This window comes from Aulonocara stuartgranti (genome assembly GCF_965226115.1).
Source record: "Aulonocara stuartgranti genome assembly, chromosome: 17".
In the NCBI taxonomy this organism is placed as follows: Eukaryota; Metazoa; Chordata; class Actinopteri; order Cichliformes; family Cichlidae; genus Aulonocara; species Aulonocara stuartgranti.
Window position 1 is genome coordinate 9,561,864 of NC_138953.1, and position 18,967 is coordinate 9,580,830.

The 18,967-nt window shown below is 38.3% G+C and overlaps 1 protein-coding gene and 1 long non-coding RNA gene across 2 annotated transcripts; both read right to left on the bottom strand.

Annotated features, from left to right (window-relative positions):
- Positions 1 to 358: 358 nt before the first annotated feature.
- Positions 359 to 1,031, bottom strand: LOC309691949 (claudin-22-like; the record flags this gene model as incomplete). Its single annotated transcript, XM_082510030.1, has 1 exon — positions 359 to 1,031. Exon 1 carries the CDS (start codon positions 1,022 to 1,024, stop codon positions 359 to 361), a length of 666 nt encoding a protein of 221 aa, XP_082366156.1. The 5' UTR covers positions 1,025 to 1,031.
- A 15,284-nt stretch (positions 1,032 to 16,315) lies between these two features.
- LOC309691955 lies at positions 16,316 to 17,999 on the bottom strand. The gene is made up of 3 exons (XR_014272170.1): positions 17,984 to 17,999; positions 17,671 to 17,824; positions 16,316 to 16,568 (listed from the first exon to the last, which is right to left on the bottom strand). It is a non-coding gene; the product is annotated as an uncharacterized lncRNA (long non-coding RNA).
- Positions 18,000 to 18,967: the final 968 nt, after the last annotated feature.

Consider the following 18,967-nt stretch of genomic DNA (forward strand, 5'->3'; position numbering starts at 1 on the left):
GAAAAAAAAAGAAACAAAGATTTGAAGTCGGAATTAGTCTTAATTTGGTGAAAGTTTCAATCCTGAGAGTTTCATTCAAATTCAGTTAGTCCCATGTTTGGTCTCTGATCCAGAAAATGTTAAACTTTACTCTTTGTGAATCTATCTGAAATGGCTCAATTCAGAACACTCGAAAAAACTTACGTTTGGACTGATACCCTTGATTTGAAAGGTAACCTCAATATAGGGACTGAGATAGAAGTGGGACAGAAGTGTTTCTGCTGGAGTATCTCAGACATACTTAGAACTGTTCATCGTAGTTGGGTGGGTGGGGTCTTCTACTTCTAGGGACCAGAACAATGAATGTTGGAAGGCACTCTCACACATACTCAGTCCTGGTTCTTTCAAAATTGGGTCCTGGTGTCACAATGCCCAGAGGGATGTGCACAGGCCTGTCCAGCTTCTGGAAATGAAGACAGGAAATCAGCAGCAGCGTTCCTGCCACCAGGTGGAGGATGCCTGCAATCCAGCCACAGAACAGAGCATAGCCGAACTCCCAGCGAGGGACAATCTGAGGCACTGTCTCGTCGAAGAATCTCACAAGCGTCAGGTGGGCGACGTAAGAGACCGGGATAAGGCCCAGGATCCCTGTTACCAGGCACAGTGCCCCGCCTATTGCCTTCAGCGCCCTCTTACAGCTAAAGTCATCCAGGTGGTTTTGGCAGCCATTAACCAGGCGGATACCGGGGATGGCCAGCAGCACACCCAACAATCCCACCCCCAGCACCAAGGACATGAGAATCCGGGCCAGTATAATGTCTGGTGGCAGTTCAAACATGCTGTCATAGGGCCGGCACTCCAGCTTATCCGTCGCTTCCTGGCTCACACAGGTCACCCAGAGGCCCATGTTAGTTTCCTCAGTGGGAAGCAGGTCTGTAGACAGTGTGATCCATGAAGGCATCAGGATGGTGGTCAGGGAACAGATCCAGGCCACTATTGCTAAACCAACCCCCAGCAGCTCTAGAGTGCCATTGCTAGAGTCCATGACAGCGATGCTGTAGCTCTCAGAGGGTCCTGGTCTTTACTTTGCTCCTTTCAGGAGGGGGATCTGCTGGGACATCAATGCTAGCAGAGACAGACTTTGCAGTCAGGCCCAGCTGGAAAAGTTATCACACCCTGTCCAGGCAGAGGAAGGCTATGATTGGCCGACTGGAAACAACAGGATTGCTGTGAGGTCACCTGCAGGCAGGATTTTCTTCGAGAGAGGATGTTATCGATGCCTGCATCTCTGACTGTAAAGCATTTGATGTCAATGGCATTGCTCGCTCGGCTTCTCTGCTTTCTTCATCCTTGCCCCTCCTCCCCACAGAATCACCAGTGAAAACTGACACTTTTACACAATCAGGCAAAAAGTTCAGGCTTTCTTCAGCAGATCAACAGAATACAAGAAACAATTTGCACCTGCACACTTACAGAATCAACAGCACTGTGGGTGGAATACACAGTGAGAAAATGAACCTATTTAGGCAAGTCACTTTTCCTAATTCACTGAATTTTCTTTTTTCCTAACACTTATTTTTTTTCAGTTGAGCTTTTTAGTCTTCAAAGGTGTCACCAAATTCCAAACTCTATATCTGGTCAAAAAGAGGATTTGTAGGACACTTGTTTTGGAAATAAAACTGAAATTATTTTGTGTTGAAGATATTCACATTTATTCTATCAAAATATTAATATATCTTTAGTTTCTGTGAAAATGTACAGATAGCTTGAATGGAGTCTGATTGGGTCTAATTTTAGGTTATTTGTGGTGAAGAGAAGACTGATAATATTGAGATTGGTCAATATCTAATTAAACTAAAAATAATAAATACTGAAATATACACTTTTTTGTCCATAAAAAGATGTGAAAAGTTATTTTTTAAAATCAAATTTCAGCCAGTTTTTTTTTTTGGGCCTGATGGTACCTCCTGCTGGTAGTTTGCAGAGACTACACATAAAGAAATGCAGTACATGTTTACATTCCAGGTTCTACTGTAAATAAAAATCTGGGGTCAACCTTTCCTAAAGACTCTTAATGTTGTAGGGTTGTCCTGGGAGACATGCTTTTGTCATGAATATATCCTTGGCAGACCGGGATTTTCAGGAATCAAGAACAGAGGGCTTGATCTTCTAGTGTTCACCCTTTTCATCCTACCTGAGAAGGTCTATGCCAGGGTGCTGGAACTCCTGGAAAGGACAGTCTATCCAACAGTTGAATATTAGGTCGAGGAGGAACAATCAAGTTTTCATTCTGGTCATGGAACACTGAATCACCTCTTTATCATCTTGAAGCTGCACAAGGGTACATGGAAGTTTCCCAAGTGTTTTGTGTACACTAAGAAGTCATTTAACTAGGACATCCTATGGGGATAGCTTCAGGAGCACATACTGTACTGTAATGAGTGAACAAACTCTTGGATGCTACAAATACAGTTTTCATATTTCCATAAAAGGAAGAAAATGGTGACAAAACTTAAACTTATACAAAACAATACTTTCATTATTTCCAAGATTCCTATTCTGTGTTTTTGTTTTTGAACTTACTATCAAACACACAAACATATATTACAGGTTGCAAATACATTTGATGCTACTTGTCATTTCTATATATAGTATCTATCCATCTATCTCTATTTATATATGCCTAAATGTAATTTTACTGTACTACAGTTAATATGGGCAGTTCTTTTCCTCCCCTTTAGATGGTGATACATACTCACCAATAAGCACCAAGCAGATCAGCTTTATGACAAGAATTGCAGTAGTATTAAATTTTGCTTGGCCATTGTGGTCTGAATGTTTGACATCATACAAAATAAAAGACACATCTATCTATCTATCTATCTATCTATCTATCTATCTATCTATCTATCTATCTATCTATCTATCTATCTATCTATCTATCTATCTATCTATCTATCTATCTATCTATCTATCTATCTATCTATCTATCTATCTATCTATCTATCTATCTATCTATCTATCTATCTATCGGTTACAACAACTCTTAATATGCAGGTACCTGCTGACTTTGTATTGGCCCTAATAGATCCACATAAATACACTGGAAATGGTGCATGCATGTGTTTGTGTGCTGTTTGTCTGAAATAGCTGGTGTCTCTTTGTAGTGACTTTAATCCCAACCCAAAATGGAAACACACATACAGCCAGCATATACAGAGTTTGCCAACAGCACCTGAATCTATGACATACTGTGTTGCATTTTTCCCACTGAGAAACTATTTGCTTACAAAAAAGTAAGCATTGCTATATTTCATGCAACTGAATAATGCTTCAGTGTTTTTCAGGGACAAAAAGATGGAGGGAAAAAATGTGGTTAATGGGTAGTCTTTTGTGGTTTTAGGCATTTTCAGGAATGTCCAGGTTTTGCTTTCATAGTCTCTCTGCCATCACATCCCACCAATGTGCATGTCACTGTGTAGCTGTGTCTATGGCTGACCTAGACTGACTAAAGAGTATATTTAATATGAATTGGTGTCCCTTTGTTTTTGCCTGACCAGCTCACCTCAGACACATTATTGTTAGAAGTGAGATTCGTTGATTCCTTTCAACCAAATTTGACAGACTTCTGCTAAATGTATGCAGATACTTAAACTTACAATATATAAACGGCCAGAGTATTTGATTTGTAAAAACAGAGGCAAAGTGTTAAATATCTTGTAATATTAAATTGACATAAATCAATTTTTTAAATACCTGGTTTATTGCTAAGTGTTTGTATTATATAAATGTGCCAACAGAATTAATCAATCATGCTTTTCGAACGGCCAAGATGTTTGTGTTCTGGGGTTGGTGAGCGAACATTTTGTATTTTATTTATTGGTTACTTAACACTAACTTGCAGGTTAGATTGCTAACCTAGCTACCTTTAAAAGGGAAAGCGGTGGGCTGCAGATCACAGATTAGAATTAACTTCTGCAAAAATGATAAATGTAAGCCTAATATTCCATTTCTGTCTCTTTAGCAGTTTACAGACTTTTTCTGCAATGTTTTTCTTCATTGCAAAGAATAACTAAATAAATTACATAGTCCAGATAGTACTTGATTCATTCAAAAAAAAAAAAAAAGATTAAAGCATCACAATTAATTTTAATTAAATTGCATACATTAAGTGCCTTTTGTGTGAGTCCACTGAGTTGATAACTTTCTCTAAACTTTATTTTACGTTCCAAGATGCTGATTCTGTGGATGGGGATCACATCACGAGCTTGCGGCAGCCAATGGGAGGAGAAATTAGAAGTGGTGATTAAAGATGATGGTTGTTAAGGAGAGAGACATGTCTCCCTCCTTCTTATTCCCATCTAGGTCTGGCTCTACTATCAATGGGAGCTTTCACTTTGCTTTTGCATGAAAAAATATGATGGTTGTGTGTGTGTGTGTGTGTGTGTGTGTGTGTGTGTGTGTGTGACAGATAGAGTCCAACAGTCCACTCCAATGCATGAGTGGCTTGGAAAGGTGCCAGCATGCAAAAACCTAGCAACAAGATTTGACTTGGCCTGCTGAGAGAGAGTGAGAAATAGAGAGTGAGAGAGCGAGCGAGCGAGAGATCTGGCATGTGCACAGCATGGGCATATGGATCTTTGTTTGTCCGTTTTGGACCATTTAGTCATTCTGTCACTCCAACTGGACTACTTAGCGAATTGGTGCTACTTGGTTCTGAATCGCACACACACACACACAAACGTATTTGCAAAGACACACATGGGTGAGCCGAGCCTTGACTCTACTGCTTTACAGTCTGTTACTGTTCACATGGCCTGAATGAAATAAAAAACCTTTTCCAATTAATCCTTTTAACCAACATGTGTGATCCCTGGCTCACGCTGATGTGGCCTTCAAGCTAACCGAGTCTATGCCAAGTCAAGTCACTTCATAGCCCCTAGAGCCTTTGCTGACCATCAGCACTGATCAGCTATGAAGGTAGCCAGCTCCAACATTGATTTCCATTTACTTCTGAATCCAGTTAAATATATGTGGGGTTCACTCAAAGGCCTGTTTTTTTGTTTGTTTTTCTTTTGCTTCTTACAGAGTCTGACAATTTCTAGCTGGACTTATAAAAGATTATTTGAAGGTGCAAATATTGTTTGCTGAAATATAAAATACTGTATTTAACCCCTGTGTACTTTTTGCTTTAAAAAATAACCCTCAAAATCCATACCTCTAATTCAAACTTTTTCCTTGCTGACAACCCAGTTTGGTGAGCAGCGGTTTTGTCTTGGTCTGTCTTCCATGGATGCCATTTTTGCAATGTCTCTTTCCTATTGTTTAATCATGAGCACTGATCAAGACGAGTGAGGCCACCAGTTCTTTAGATGTTCTTTTGGACCTTCTGGATGACTCATTGATGCACTCTTGGAATAATTTTGGTTGGCTGGCCAAAAAATAAATGGTTCTTGCTGTGGTTCACTGGAGTTCCAAAGTCTTAGAAATGGCTTTCAAACCCTTTCCAGACTGATAGATGACTTTGTTTCTCAGCTCTTTCCTAAGGTTGTGGCATGTTGTGTTGCTTTTTGGGATGTTTATTTGTCAGACAGATTGTACTATTAAGACATTTCTTGTTGAATCAAGCAACCACTTTATGTGGCAGTAAACATGCGCTTTCCAAAAAAGAAAAAAAAAAGGTTAATTGCAGTTAATTCATGATTTAACTACTTATTTGATTGCTTTTTTGCACAAGGCCAGGTAGGTTTGGTTAACTTTTTTTTTATCTCATTGAATTAAATCATCATTTAAAAACTGCATTTTGTACTTATTCAGACTAACTAAAATTTGTTGATGACTTTAAACATTTAAGTGGGTCAAATATGCTTCACTGCACTGCAGGTCCATTTTTGCACCATCCAGTAAGTATAAATAATACCTGTGAGCTAAAATTCCATACTTTAGACTGCTCTAAACAAGAGGGCTGTTGAAAACATTGCGCACTCACCTTGCTGTTTATGAGGGAGGCCAATCAGAAAAAAACTGGCTCAAAATTAGGGGAAGGAAGCTAAATTGGTTTCTTTCAGTCAATGGATGAACACAGCAGTCGTCCAATAACCAGTGCAAGGCAAGTAAGGATTATTTGACTGATAAATTGAAAAAATGCTACCTGAGCAGAGTCCAAAGAATAAAAATAATAAGCTGAAAAAGAGCATACCTTTTTCGTTTTTCTCACTGTCATTTTGTAGCTGTACTCAGGCAGCTCCATGCATGCTGATGTTCAAACTGAGTGTTACCATTTGGAAAAACTTTACTTCATTAGACATTTTTGGATAACACTTTACACAAACTATGGGTTTAAAGCATAAATCTTAGAAAGATAGATAGCTCAGTCACAGGACTCAGTTTATACTCAAAGTAATGACCTAAAAATCTTAAACATATCTTAAAGATATCTTTAATTCCCAAATTTGACAACTTAATAAGTGTCCTTCCATGTACTGTAAGGGTGAACAATACAACACTCACTCCCTACCATTTGAACATACTTTTTCCCCATTATCTGAACTGTTCCCAGCAGGGCTGCTGCCTGGTTTATCCCAGCAGTAAGAACCCTTTTAAACTTAATGTATTTTTTAAAACAACCTGCTTATACCACTGTCCCATCTCCTGCACAGATCCAGGTTTGAAAAAGTTAAGAGAACTCGTTGGTGTATCATTTTGTCAACATGGCAGCATGTCAAACAGTCCCCCAGGGTTCCTAGCAGCTTCAAACCTCTGCTAGAATTAAACCATTTTTAAATTAGCCCCGTACAGAAATATTCTAAATCTGTCATGCTTTAACGTGGTGTCACATTTCCTCAGATTACCATCATTACAGTAATTAATGCTTTAATTTCTGAGTATGTTTTGAAATGAAACCCAAAGTGCCACGATTTTAATGTAATATGGGACTAATGTGGTGTGGAACATTTGGTAATCTGGCTCCCATATGCCTCGGATCTGCCGAATGGGTTTTATCAGCTGTAATACGGTTCAAACACTGAGCTGCAGTTAGTTCGAAGGAAAATAGGCTGCAGAAATAAACTTTCTGTTCAAGTCCTGAGACATTTTTAGCACATGCAAAGTGCAGAACGAAAGGAAAGTTGTGAAGATGAAATTGAATGATGCAGATTTTACAGCACAAGTAAAGTAACTAATTTATTTCAGTTTTTTAACTGGCTTCTGTTTTGTTCGGTTTATAGGCTTGTGACTAATTTTACAGCACAAAGGGAAAATGGAAGAGAAATAATGGAATATGCAGATTTCATAACCTGTGATTTCTTTTGTCCCCAAATAAACTGACCGACCTTTGAGTGAATAAAATGAATAAGCTCTTTTCTTGTCACCCACAGATGAATCACTAACTAGGTTACAGGTTCCCATAAATTACTTAATGGGCTACACTTCCAGCTCCACATGGCCTTTCTCTGGCCTTACACACAGTATCTAATATATCTAGTTCATTCAAATGCTTTTACGCATAATGAATATTGCCAGCTGTGAGGCTAGTATTGAAATATACTATTAATAATCCCGAACACATGAATAACACTCTTTCTCATTCCATAGTGTAAATCTAATCTTTTGTCTGTGGTGGTTTATACCTTGTTGTGAAGCTTTGCTGGGCTCTGATCCGCTCCTGTCGCTGTTATTCTCTACACCAACCACTTAGCACTTCTCCCATGGGTTCCACATCTGACTCAATTCCCCTGTGATTGGTTTATGGCAACCATATCCCAGACCTGATTAAACACTATGGATGCATTTACAGTAGTCCTGAGATGGAGAATTACTGCTCTCCTGTGGAACTGATCGAAAATATCACCAACAATATAGATAAAAGACAATGTATAGTTAGTGTATTCATTGACCTAAAAAAAGCTTTTGACACAATTAATCATGACATATTACTTGATAAACTGGAGTACTACGGCATTAGAGGAGTGGTGTTAGAATGGGTAAAGAGTTATTTGAGAGACAGGCAGCAATTTGTGAAAATTGGGGAATATCAATCAGAGTGTATGGACATTGTTTGTGGAGTTCCGCAGGGGTCAGTATTGGGACCAAAGCTGTTTATCCTCTATATCAATGATATATGTAGAACATCAGATATACTACAGTTTATTCTATTTGCAGATGATACAAATATTTTTTGTGCTGGAGAGAATTTACAGCAGCTTTTGAAAATTGTCACACAAGAAATGATTAAACTGAAAACATGGTTTGATAGAAATAAGCTATCATTAAATTTGGAAAAAACTACATTTATGTTATTCGGAAATTGTAAAAAAGATGCAGGAGCAAAATTATTAGTAAACAATGTTGAAATAGAGCAAGTTTCGGATACAAAATTTCTGGGTGTGATAATAGATAACAAAATCTGCTGGAAACCTCACATAAAGCATATACAAGCCAAACTGTCAAGAAGCATCTCCGTACTGAGTAAAGTTAAATATTTTTTGCCTTCCAAATCACTCCGGGTACTTTATTGTTCACTTATATTGCCATATTTGGAATACTGTGTGGAAATTTGGGGAAACACATATAAAACTGCACTTCAACCAATATGTAAAATTAAAAAAAAAGCAATCAGGATGATTAATAAAGCAGGATTTAGAGACCATACTAACATCATGTTTTTGAAATTAAAAATACTGAAGTTTATGGATCTTATAAAATATAAAACTGCAAAAATTATGTACAAGGCCAGATACAATATGTTACCAGGAAATATACAGAGGATGTTCTATGACAGAGAAGGAGACTATGAATTGAGGGGGAAATTGAATCTAAGGATTCTTAAAGCAAGGTTAAAACCTTTTGTGTCACTATTTATGGGGTAAAACTGTGGAATAGTTTTACTATAGATCTACAGCAATGCTCAGGAATTAGTAAGTTCATGAAAATACTTCGAAAACTGATTTTGGAAGAATATGATACCGATAAAGATGATCACCCATTGTATGTATAAAAATATCAAATTATATCCAAATTATATCAATCACGGTAGCCATGTTTATATAGGTTCTCCTCGTGTATTGTGTGGAGTATGTGATGATGGGAATTAGGTGAATTATGTGGGATCAATAAGATGTTGAGCAGGGGTAGGAATTAATAAGTATGTTCATACTTCTTCCTACTCCTTTTCAGACCAAACATTGTTACATTATGTCAGACGATTTTGTTTTATTTCATTATATATTTTTTGTTTATCTGAACACATACGTGTGTGTGCTTATATCTACATATATATTCGTATCTGTAAATGAAAATATATGTAGTGTGTATATATTGTTTTTTTGTTTTATATGTCTGAAACAAATAAAGATACAATACAATACAATACAATACAATACACAGGATGGAAGCAATTTGTATTTAATAATACACTATATTGCGAAGGAAACAGAGCATCAATACTTTACTAAATATTAATACTACTTTACATAATCATTGCCAAATTATAAAACGACTACTTCACAGACTATGGATATCTGTCAGGGCAAGCAAGACTAGCAGTGCTTGCCCAAAGAAATTTAAAAACAGACATCGGTTAAAACATGTAAAATAAAAGGAATTTCCCTTCCTTCAGCTCAAACAACACTCTCAAGTTATCTGTATTCATCCTGTGAGTTATTGCCTCTCTAACCAGCTCCCAGTTTGAATGTGGGCAACCTTTTAGGATCAGCCTTAAAACTTTGCTTTTTGATAAAGCTTATAGTTAGGGCTGAATCAGCTGACCCCGAACCCTGCATAGTTACGCTATCATAGGTCTAGAGTCTCTTTATCGAGCATTTCTATTTGACTCACCTCTATTCATTCACTTCTGTATTTATACACTACATTTAGTCATCAGTTATTATTCATCTGTGACTCTCTCCCACAGCGTGTCTTTTTTGTCTTGTCTTCTTCCCCTTACCCCCAGTTAGACATGGTTGATGGTCGCCCCTTCCTAAGCGTGGTTCTAACCTGCAGGTTTCTTCCTGTTAAAAGGGAGCTGTTCCTTCCCACTTTCACCAAGTTGTTGTTCAGAAGAGGTTGTCTGGTTGTTGATTTTTGAGAGGATTAGATTTTTTAGATTAGAGGATATTTTTAAACATTTTTTTTATTGTTAGTAAACCAGTGATTTTTGATAGAGACTCATGAGTGACTGCTGTGCTAGACAGACTATCCCTATCAGCTTTCACTGATCTGTGGTCAGTTTTGAGCTGCACATTTTTGTGCTAATTTGCAGATATGTTTTTAAAACCAAAATACTATGATTTATTATCTTAGCAGATGGATTTTTCATGTGCTAAGTACTTTGGCCAACACGTGTTGTAAAGAGTTGATAACTCTGTAGTAGGTTAGCAATGGATGCCAGTACAGAGATCATTTAGATGATGAAAATGGGCCATCAATACTTTAAAAATCATTTGGTGGGTTACATCACCGTAAATCATCAATAACAGGCTTCAATTATATATGAATATATTTTAATATACTTTTAAAATCAAGATGTACAGTACTGTGCAAAGGGTTCTATATTTCTATACATTTTCTTTCTAAGGAGGATGTGCTTACTGCCATCTATAAATCATGGTAGAGTCTCTGTCAAGGTTTGGAGCTGCATTTTAGTCGCTTGTATTAAAGATCTTGTGCAAATGGAATTATGAACCCAGAAGAATATTACCAGATTTCGATCCATTTGGCAGCATAGCAGTGATCACAAACACTCTGTCAGCACAGTAAAAGCATAGCTGGATAGAATAACACACAGTGGAAGATGATCAGTCATGGATTGGCCTCCCCAGAGTTCAGTCCTCAGCATTATTTAAGCAGTGTTGGGTCATCTTGATAAAGAACAGAACAAAAGGCAGTCATCACCCAAAGAAGAGCTTTAAATGTATTTCAAGAAACCTGAAGAATGATTCATAAGAACTACTTAAAGATAATACAAGATAATACAAGAAAACTGCCTTAGAGAGTTTGGGTTGTGTTGAAGAATAAAGTGGTGATACCAAATATTGACTTCCAAGCTTGTCTTTGCCTTATACACTGTATTTCCATTTATTTTTGCACATGTTTTGATAAATCACTGCACCTATTTTTCATTTTTCTACCAAAATATGAATAGTACTGTATTCAATTTTCTGGAGCTCATACAGACATATTTTCTATTTGTTTTCTTGGGATTTTTAGGCATACAGTAACCTCACAGGTTGACAACAAAACACATCTGACTGTAAGTTTTGATATCTCCAGTAATGACAATACTGATGGGGATTCCTCTGTATTTTATTGTTGTTGCTAGTGCTGCAGAGAGAGCATTGGGATTTTTTCTCTCTCAATGTAGCCTGTATTTATCATTACTGTTATAGCTCCACTCTTATCTTTGCAAAATGTTATAGAACATAGTATGGAAATAGGAACAGATATGAAAGTGGAAGATTTGATTTTCCTGGTTCATAGTTACATTGTTATTTCTTCTGTGTTTATTGTTCAGTGTACTATGTTGATAGTGGTTGATAGGCTACGAGGAAAAACGCAAAGTGATATGATGTGGGGCAACACTTTTGTCTTTTGAACATTGCCTACTGTAATATAATTTAGAATCACTAGAGGGTCAAAGGTTATCTACTGTAGATTTTTATTTTATGAATGTTCTACTGGTGTGTTAATTACTATATAGCACAATCATATACAAAATAAAAGATGGCTGTAGCTACTGTTATGTCACCCACTGGATTCTGAAATTCTACCTTGAAGCCACGAGATGAGTATTTTTGCCATCACCATCTTGGCTAAAAAATGCAAACAGATGGGATGCAGGACAGGTCATACTGTAAAACCGTATGCTCATTGGCTAAAGATGTGATTTACTCTCACACCCCTTCATTTTGAAATGTGGTATGACCATGAGCTACAAATCTGACTTAATTTTCATTCATTGTGACCCAACACGAGTCAGTGAGCCTATAAATCAGGCAGGAAAGTGTTTACAGAAATCAACTTTTCCCATAGACTTCTACAGGACAAGGACTACAGCTATCGCCATCTAGTGGACTTCAGATAAAATGCAGATTTAGGACACTCCTTTTTTGGGTTATTTTTTCTGACGGGAAGATACGTGCATGTTTTACATTGTCTATGAGTGCAGTGCTCTGTTAAGGCGTCTATTATTAAAGTATTATATAATAGCAGAAATAATAACAATGTGAAACACACTGACAGATGACAGGGTACATGCTGTGCATACAGTGAAATACTGTTTGTGTGGGTTTGCGTTAGTTCCATTGTTCTGACAAACCATCCTACTTTGGTAAAACGTCCTACCATAAGTAGTTTATGCACATTTCTGCTGGAACAGAGTAATTCCAGCACAAATGTAAGTAGGTATGACGGTTTGCCACTTAACTTTGCCCATCAGAGTATGCTTCCAGCTCATATTCATAAAGCCAGGACAGTTTGGCACTTCATTTTACCCGTTAAAGTATGCTTGTAGGTAACATGCACAAAGGTAGCATGATTTGCCCATTAATTTTAGCCGTTAAAGTATGCTTCTAGCTCATATTAACAAAGGCAGAATGTGCATGCGCAGAACGCAGAACAGGTAGGATGGTTTGCCAGGTAGGATGGATTCCCAGAACACCGTACAGCAGGTGTGAGCAGTAACTCAACCTGTTAACAAGATCTAACACACACACACACACACACACACACACACACACACACACACACACACACTTCGCAGTGACTTCAATAAACAACTATTTACACCCACAAGGAATTTCCATTACTTCAGCGACAGAGAGTTGGTCGGTGTGTGTGTGTGTGTGTGTGTGTGTGTGTGTGTGTGTGTGTGTGTGTGTGAGAGAGAGAGAGAGAGAGAGAGAGAGAGAGAGAGAGAGAGAGAGAGAGAGAAAGAGCAAGTGACAGAGAGAGGTGGTAGTGGTGGTGATGAGGGGTCCCTTTCTACTAGCTTTGAGATTACTGCTCATCATTGCTGAAATAGTCAGCTTAAATGGAATTGATCTGTATGTGTACACACGTGGGCTCGTGTTCAGTAACATGTTTCCAGTTCGAGTTTTTTGCCTCCAAATGAAAATAACATAAGTGGCAGCTGAAACTAATAACAACCATCGTGTACTTAATGTATGATTATTAATTTTTAAAACATTTTTATATTAAAATCAAATCACTTCCTTTCTTTCTGATTTGATTTTAAACATTGCTTTTCCTTCTAGCCAACCTGAAATCCTTCACCGTGGCGAATGACTCCTGGCTCGTAACTATTGTGAGCACACCGCATTAAACCCTCACAACGCGAACTCATCAAATGAACGATCGATCTAAGCAAGAGGAAACTAGGAGACTGCCAGTGTGTATAAAACTCAGAAATGAAAGGACATGAGGTCGCATTACTTGGATTTCAGCACTGAAGATTTCAGCCGATGCAATATTCTGCTGGGCAATTAGTGCTGAAGATGAGAGAACATTATATTGCTTTGCTGATAGTTGTTATCTATTAAGGTGGAATTCTGAAAGTTGCTGTTTCAGATGGTGTTACATTGAAATCAAAGGCGCTTTGTGAAAGATTGATTCAGAGAAGTTTCATAACCTTGACAAGTACATTTTCAAGAGACTCCTATGGGCCTGAGACTGTCTGTCACAAGCGCTGAATACCTAGGGTTAGATTTCAGCCGCCTGGCCTTACTCTGACAGGGCCTGTGGACAACCTTGAGATAAGCACATTTATTTTATAGCATAGGGTGAAACTGACTTATGGTGCCTTCCTTTTTTGTCAACCAGTCGCTAGAAAACTCAAACCATTCTGAGTGAATGTTTTTAGCAAAAATGGTATGTGTAACCAACACATGATGCTGGTGTCCCGGGACTTACATAGATGAACCTCACTTATGCCCTGGCTGGTTCTTGTGTTAGACAAAAGCCTGCACATACTACTCTACTGCTGCTGTAAATACTCACATATTATTTTCAAGACTCAAAAAATTATTAAATAATAAAATTAAGACAGAATTTCTTTGTGCTATTCACAAAAAAAAGCCCTGCCTAATATTCCTCGGGGCCCAAGAACAGCTCTGATGCACCAAGAGATGTACCCAACAAAATCTCTGGAGGTGTATAAGGCAACATTGTGGAATACTGTAAACTCAGAGATTAGGCCTTGTTTGCATTGGGTTTGTTTTCCAACACATCCAGTGGATGCTGGATCAAAATTTGGGTCCAAGTCAACACTTTCTGAAACTCTTAAACAGTGTTTTGGAGTTTGGCAGAGCACTTTATGCCCCTGCAACAGTGTTTAAGTAGGTGTTATGTGAGAAATTAACGACTACAGAGATGCATGGAATGTCACTTTCCATTGTTTTTCTACCTTTATGTCTTAGCATGTATCTGGACATGCACGAAACATTGTTCAGACCAGAGGCCTGTACTACAAAGAAGGATTATCCAGGTAATTGTGGTGTTAGTGCTGGGTTTTCAGTTTTACGGAGGCAGTTACTTCTTACCAGGGTACATCACCATAGTAACTTATGCTGCAGGACTAACCTGCTGCAGAGCAAGTTATGTTCCAGATTATTAGCAGGAATACTTTCACCAACCACTGACCAATCAGTTCTTGGGAAAAATGTGTCCCCTTCCTGAAAGATCCTTCAGACCTCTGTGTGCAAAGAGCCAAAAGGTCCTAAGTTTTTTTTTTATAACATCTAAAGTCTTTTGATGAGCACCTGTAAGGAATCTAGGTTCCTAGATGAAGAGGGGAAAGCTCGTTCTCTTGTCACAAGAGGTCGTCACAGTAGGCTGATATTAAAAAGAAGCAACAAAACAAAACTACAACTATCTTATGCACAGACACACATGAAAATTTAATGGAGTAATAATTGTAATTCATTAGATTATCCTGTGTTTTAATGACAGAATGTTCATATTCTGTTAACTTACAATTTTGCCAACATTTCTCTTTAAATAGGCTTTATTCATATATTCCTATTTATTCTATTAATGAACTCGGTCTTACTGAGCCATCTGAAAGTGTTTAAAACACACATACATTCTTACTGTGTGTGTTTCAGTACTTAACTACTGTAGACTACTTTTCCCATGACAAGGATGAGATATAGTTTTTCTTCCCTTGTAAGACTAGCTGCTCTGCTGTTAGTAGACTTATCCATGGTTGTGACCTGTCAAATCCTGCCAATGCCACCCTTTTCAGGAGAACTTGTTTGCAGCCAAACCAATGACGGACATTTCCGTCAAACCTAAAATGGAAAATTCCGTATTTTCCATAAATTTTGGAGTTATTGCACAGACAATTCCGTAAACCCTATAACAGATATTTCCGTAGATTTACCTGACTTTTTCTTTACCATTTACGGACAGTTCCATCAAACCTAAAATGGAATATTCCGTATTATTTAAGTACTCAATCCATACCATTTACGGACACTTCAGTCATCCTAAAATGTTTAATTCTGTACCATTCTCTATACCGTTTACCATCAATAAAGCACAAATGTAGAATCACAGCAATTATTTATTTCCTTTAACAGCTGCCAGTGCTTTAAAGTGATTTCACTTTTTGTGGTGAATGATTTGCAATATTTACATTACAACCATTAAAACATTCAGAACATCACCTTCACATTCAGATAAATTTTACATACATAAACCAGCTGTTCTCTCAAAGAAGTACAGCCATGTCCTTTAACAGGGAGATGCCAAATCTAGCAACTTTTTAGCATCCACAGGCTGACAGGCATTAATAACAAATTAATTTGTTAAATACAATGACAAAATAAGACAATAAAACTGCCAGCATTGCTGTTGCTGTCTCACCTGTCAGTGCAAAATGAGGAGCCCCCTCCAGGAGGATGCAGAAACCTACACCTCCAACTCCACATATCACACCGACAGGCAGAGCTCTGCAACCAGTGGCTGACCTTTCTACAAAAAACAAATAGAACATTAGAAGTATTACATTATACAACTTTTCTATAAAACATCAGTGCAGCAATAACAACCATGACCTTAGAAGGATGACTGTGCAACATGCCATAAAGAGATTTTTAAAACTCTTAAAACAACTTAAAACTAAAAAAAAATTAAAACTTGCACCTCCAACTCCACAATGACAGGAAAAGCTTAACTGGAATGACAAATATCGCCCACCTTCCCTCCCCCGTAACATGGGGGATTTGAAACTGCAGCATGTGTGTTGTGGGCATCTAGTTAAAACATCTGAACTCACCTAATACTGTAAAAATCTGTATTTCTACTCCCAAGCCCCATGTTTTTGGATTCGCCTTGTGTGTGTGTGTGTGTGTGTGTGTGTGTGTGTGTGTGTGTGTGTGTGTGTGTGTGTGTGTGTGTGTGTGTACATTCAGTCCAAAAAGGTATTTTCTGAGCTCTGAGAACAACTCAAATGGCCCATTCAGATTCCTTCTGCTTGCATTCAAATTCCTTCAGCTGAGAAACCAGCTTGCACACCTGTGGAGGAATGAAGTGCCGTTTCTTCCCCTTCTTCTCTGCCTTGGAGCCTCGCTCAGGATTGACCCCAAAGAAAACTCTGAGGAAAAAAAACAAAACAATAGTGATATGCAGACAAAGTTTGCACATGTAGTGTGGCTTGACAGGAGTGGAGCAGTTCAATAAAATCCTACATTTGTTTTCTTCAATATGCCCCTATGTGTGAACCTCTCTATCATTCTAGTTGACCATCTGTCTAGAACCCAATGTTGTTGTGGTGCTGGTGCCAGTGGCTAAGCTTATCTCTTCCTTTGTCTTTTCAAGACACATGCATTCACACTGCGCATATACAGAAATGTTTGCAAGGGTGAGAAGTCTGCTTATCACCAACACATGACAGCATGCATCCTCAATGTGTATGCAGGGATATTATAAATGCACAGAACACAGAAGGGGATAGAAAACACAGTTGACATTGTCCTATCAAAAGGTGTAACAGCACATTTGAACACGGACTGTCCTGGGGGTTATTCAAACATGGAGTGGAGAAACTGTGACATTCAGTGCACGTTACACATCAGTACAAGTATTAACATTTGGGCATGAATCCACTATGTAGTATTTTTTAAATTAATATGTTTAGTCTTTCCTTCGGGGGGGGGGGGGGGGGGGGGGTCCCTGGAACAACATATTTTGAGTTTGGGGTCTGCAGCCAAATAAATTTCAGTTTGTGTGTCTTTGACATGAAAAGGTTTGCCCACCACTGACATAACCTGGTCTCAGGTGCTAATGGTTTTAAAGAGATAGCTCAAACGAATTTTGTGTGAACAAACCATTCTGAGAAAAATATGTTTTTGCTCCATTTCCCAACTAGAATCATGTTATGTTTGTTTTGTTATTGATTGACTTAGGACACTATTTAAAGCAAAAAGCCTGTTACCTGCCCTTTAAAAAGATATGACACATTTATTCCAACAATAGTCTTCAACAGGGAGCTACAAAATCTCTGAACAAATCCATATTCAGGGGGATCATAAGCCAATAACAGCTGATCTAAAAGCTCACAGCATGTGACGACACATTTTGAGCTTGTACATCTCAGACAAACGGGTTTAGTGTAGATTGACAAAAAGCAGGTCAGGTGCAGAAAGGCACGGCAAAGTCACATTTACAAAGTATTTCCAAACAATGAGTGCTTACCTTTGCATGAATTCGAGAGTAAAAGCCATCTCCGGTGGGTATTGGACGTTGCAGACATAAAACATGGAGAAGACGTAGCTCAAGGCCACAATGGGAGAGGTGATGTGGTCATTGACAAGTAACCCATCAACAGCAATCTTGAATTGCTGGTCACCTTAAACACAGATAAAAACCATGTACCATTTACAAAAAAAAAAAAAATCCTATATTTTAAGGCAAGCAAAACATTTCTTTAATAAATATGACACAACAACAGCTTATAACAACTGCTAACAACAGCTTGCTGGGATACAAAAAAAGATTAACTACAAACCTCTGATTAGGATGCACACATTCCCAGATCTCTGATGTTGAACTTCTACAACTGTGCCATCAGCAGCGTTCTGACGTATGGATTTCTAGTGTGGTTCCCCAGCTGCACCAAGGCCGATCAGCAAGCACTCCAGCGGGTGGTGAAAGAAGCTGGCAGAATTATTGGAACAAGTCTGCCAGAGATCAGTAATATCTTCCCCACTCGCTGTCTGAGGAGGGTGCACAGTATCCTGCGGGACCAACATCACCCTGCGCGCCACCTTTTCCATCTGCTGCCCTCAGGGAGAAGGTACAGGTCTATACAGGCCAGAACATCCAGACTGGCCAACAGCCTGTATCCACAGGCTGTGAGGCTCCTGAACTCTCTGCCCCCCTCTCACAGACAATAACCATATCCAACTTCTTAATAGCAATGAACTGGTCTGCATTGGTGCATCATATCTTTATTCTCTTCCCCCTCCTGCCCCCCCCCCCCCCCCCCCTCTTTCTTAAATAGATAACTATCATATCTGATATCATATCTCACAGTACAATAATATTGAATGGGTTGCATTGTTGTATTTTGTCATGTTTCTCAGGTCTTTGTCTGAATTTCTACGAACATTATTGCTAAGGATTGTCTTATTGCATTGGAGTCACACTGGGTTAAATATGTACACTTGGGTTTTAAGGGGTATTTATTATTTTCTTCTTTTTTTTGGGTTGTATGGAAGCCCCAAACGCAATTTCATTGTTCTTGACAATGACAATAAATAAATAAATACTAAATGGGGTCACTGGGAGTTCGACTTCAGGATCTGCAGAGATCTGTTTTGGTGACAGACATGATACATGAATTAATGTTTCCAGTGCACACAAACCTGCTGGCAAATTGACTATCTGCTAGTGTCTTCATCAGACAGAGGTAGCCATTATGCACAAACATTAATGTAAATAGTTTATAGATAGAGAGTTTATAGAGAATATCAGCAGCACAATTAGGGGA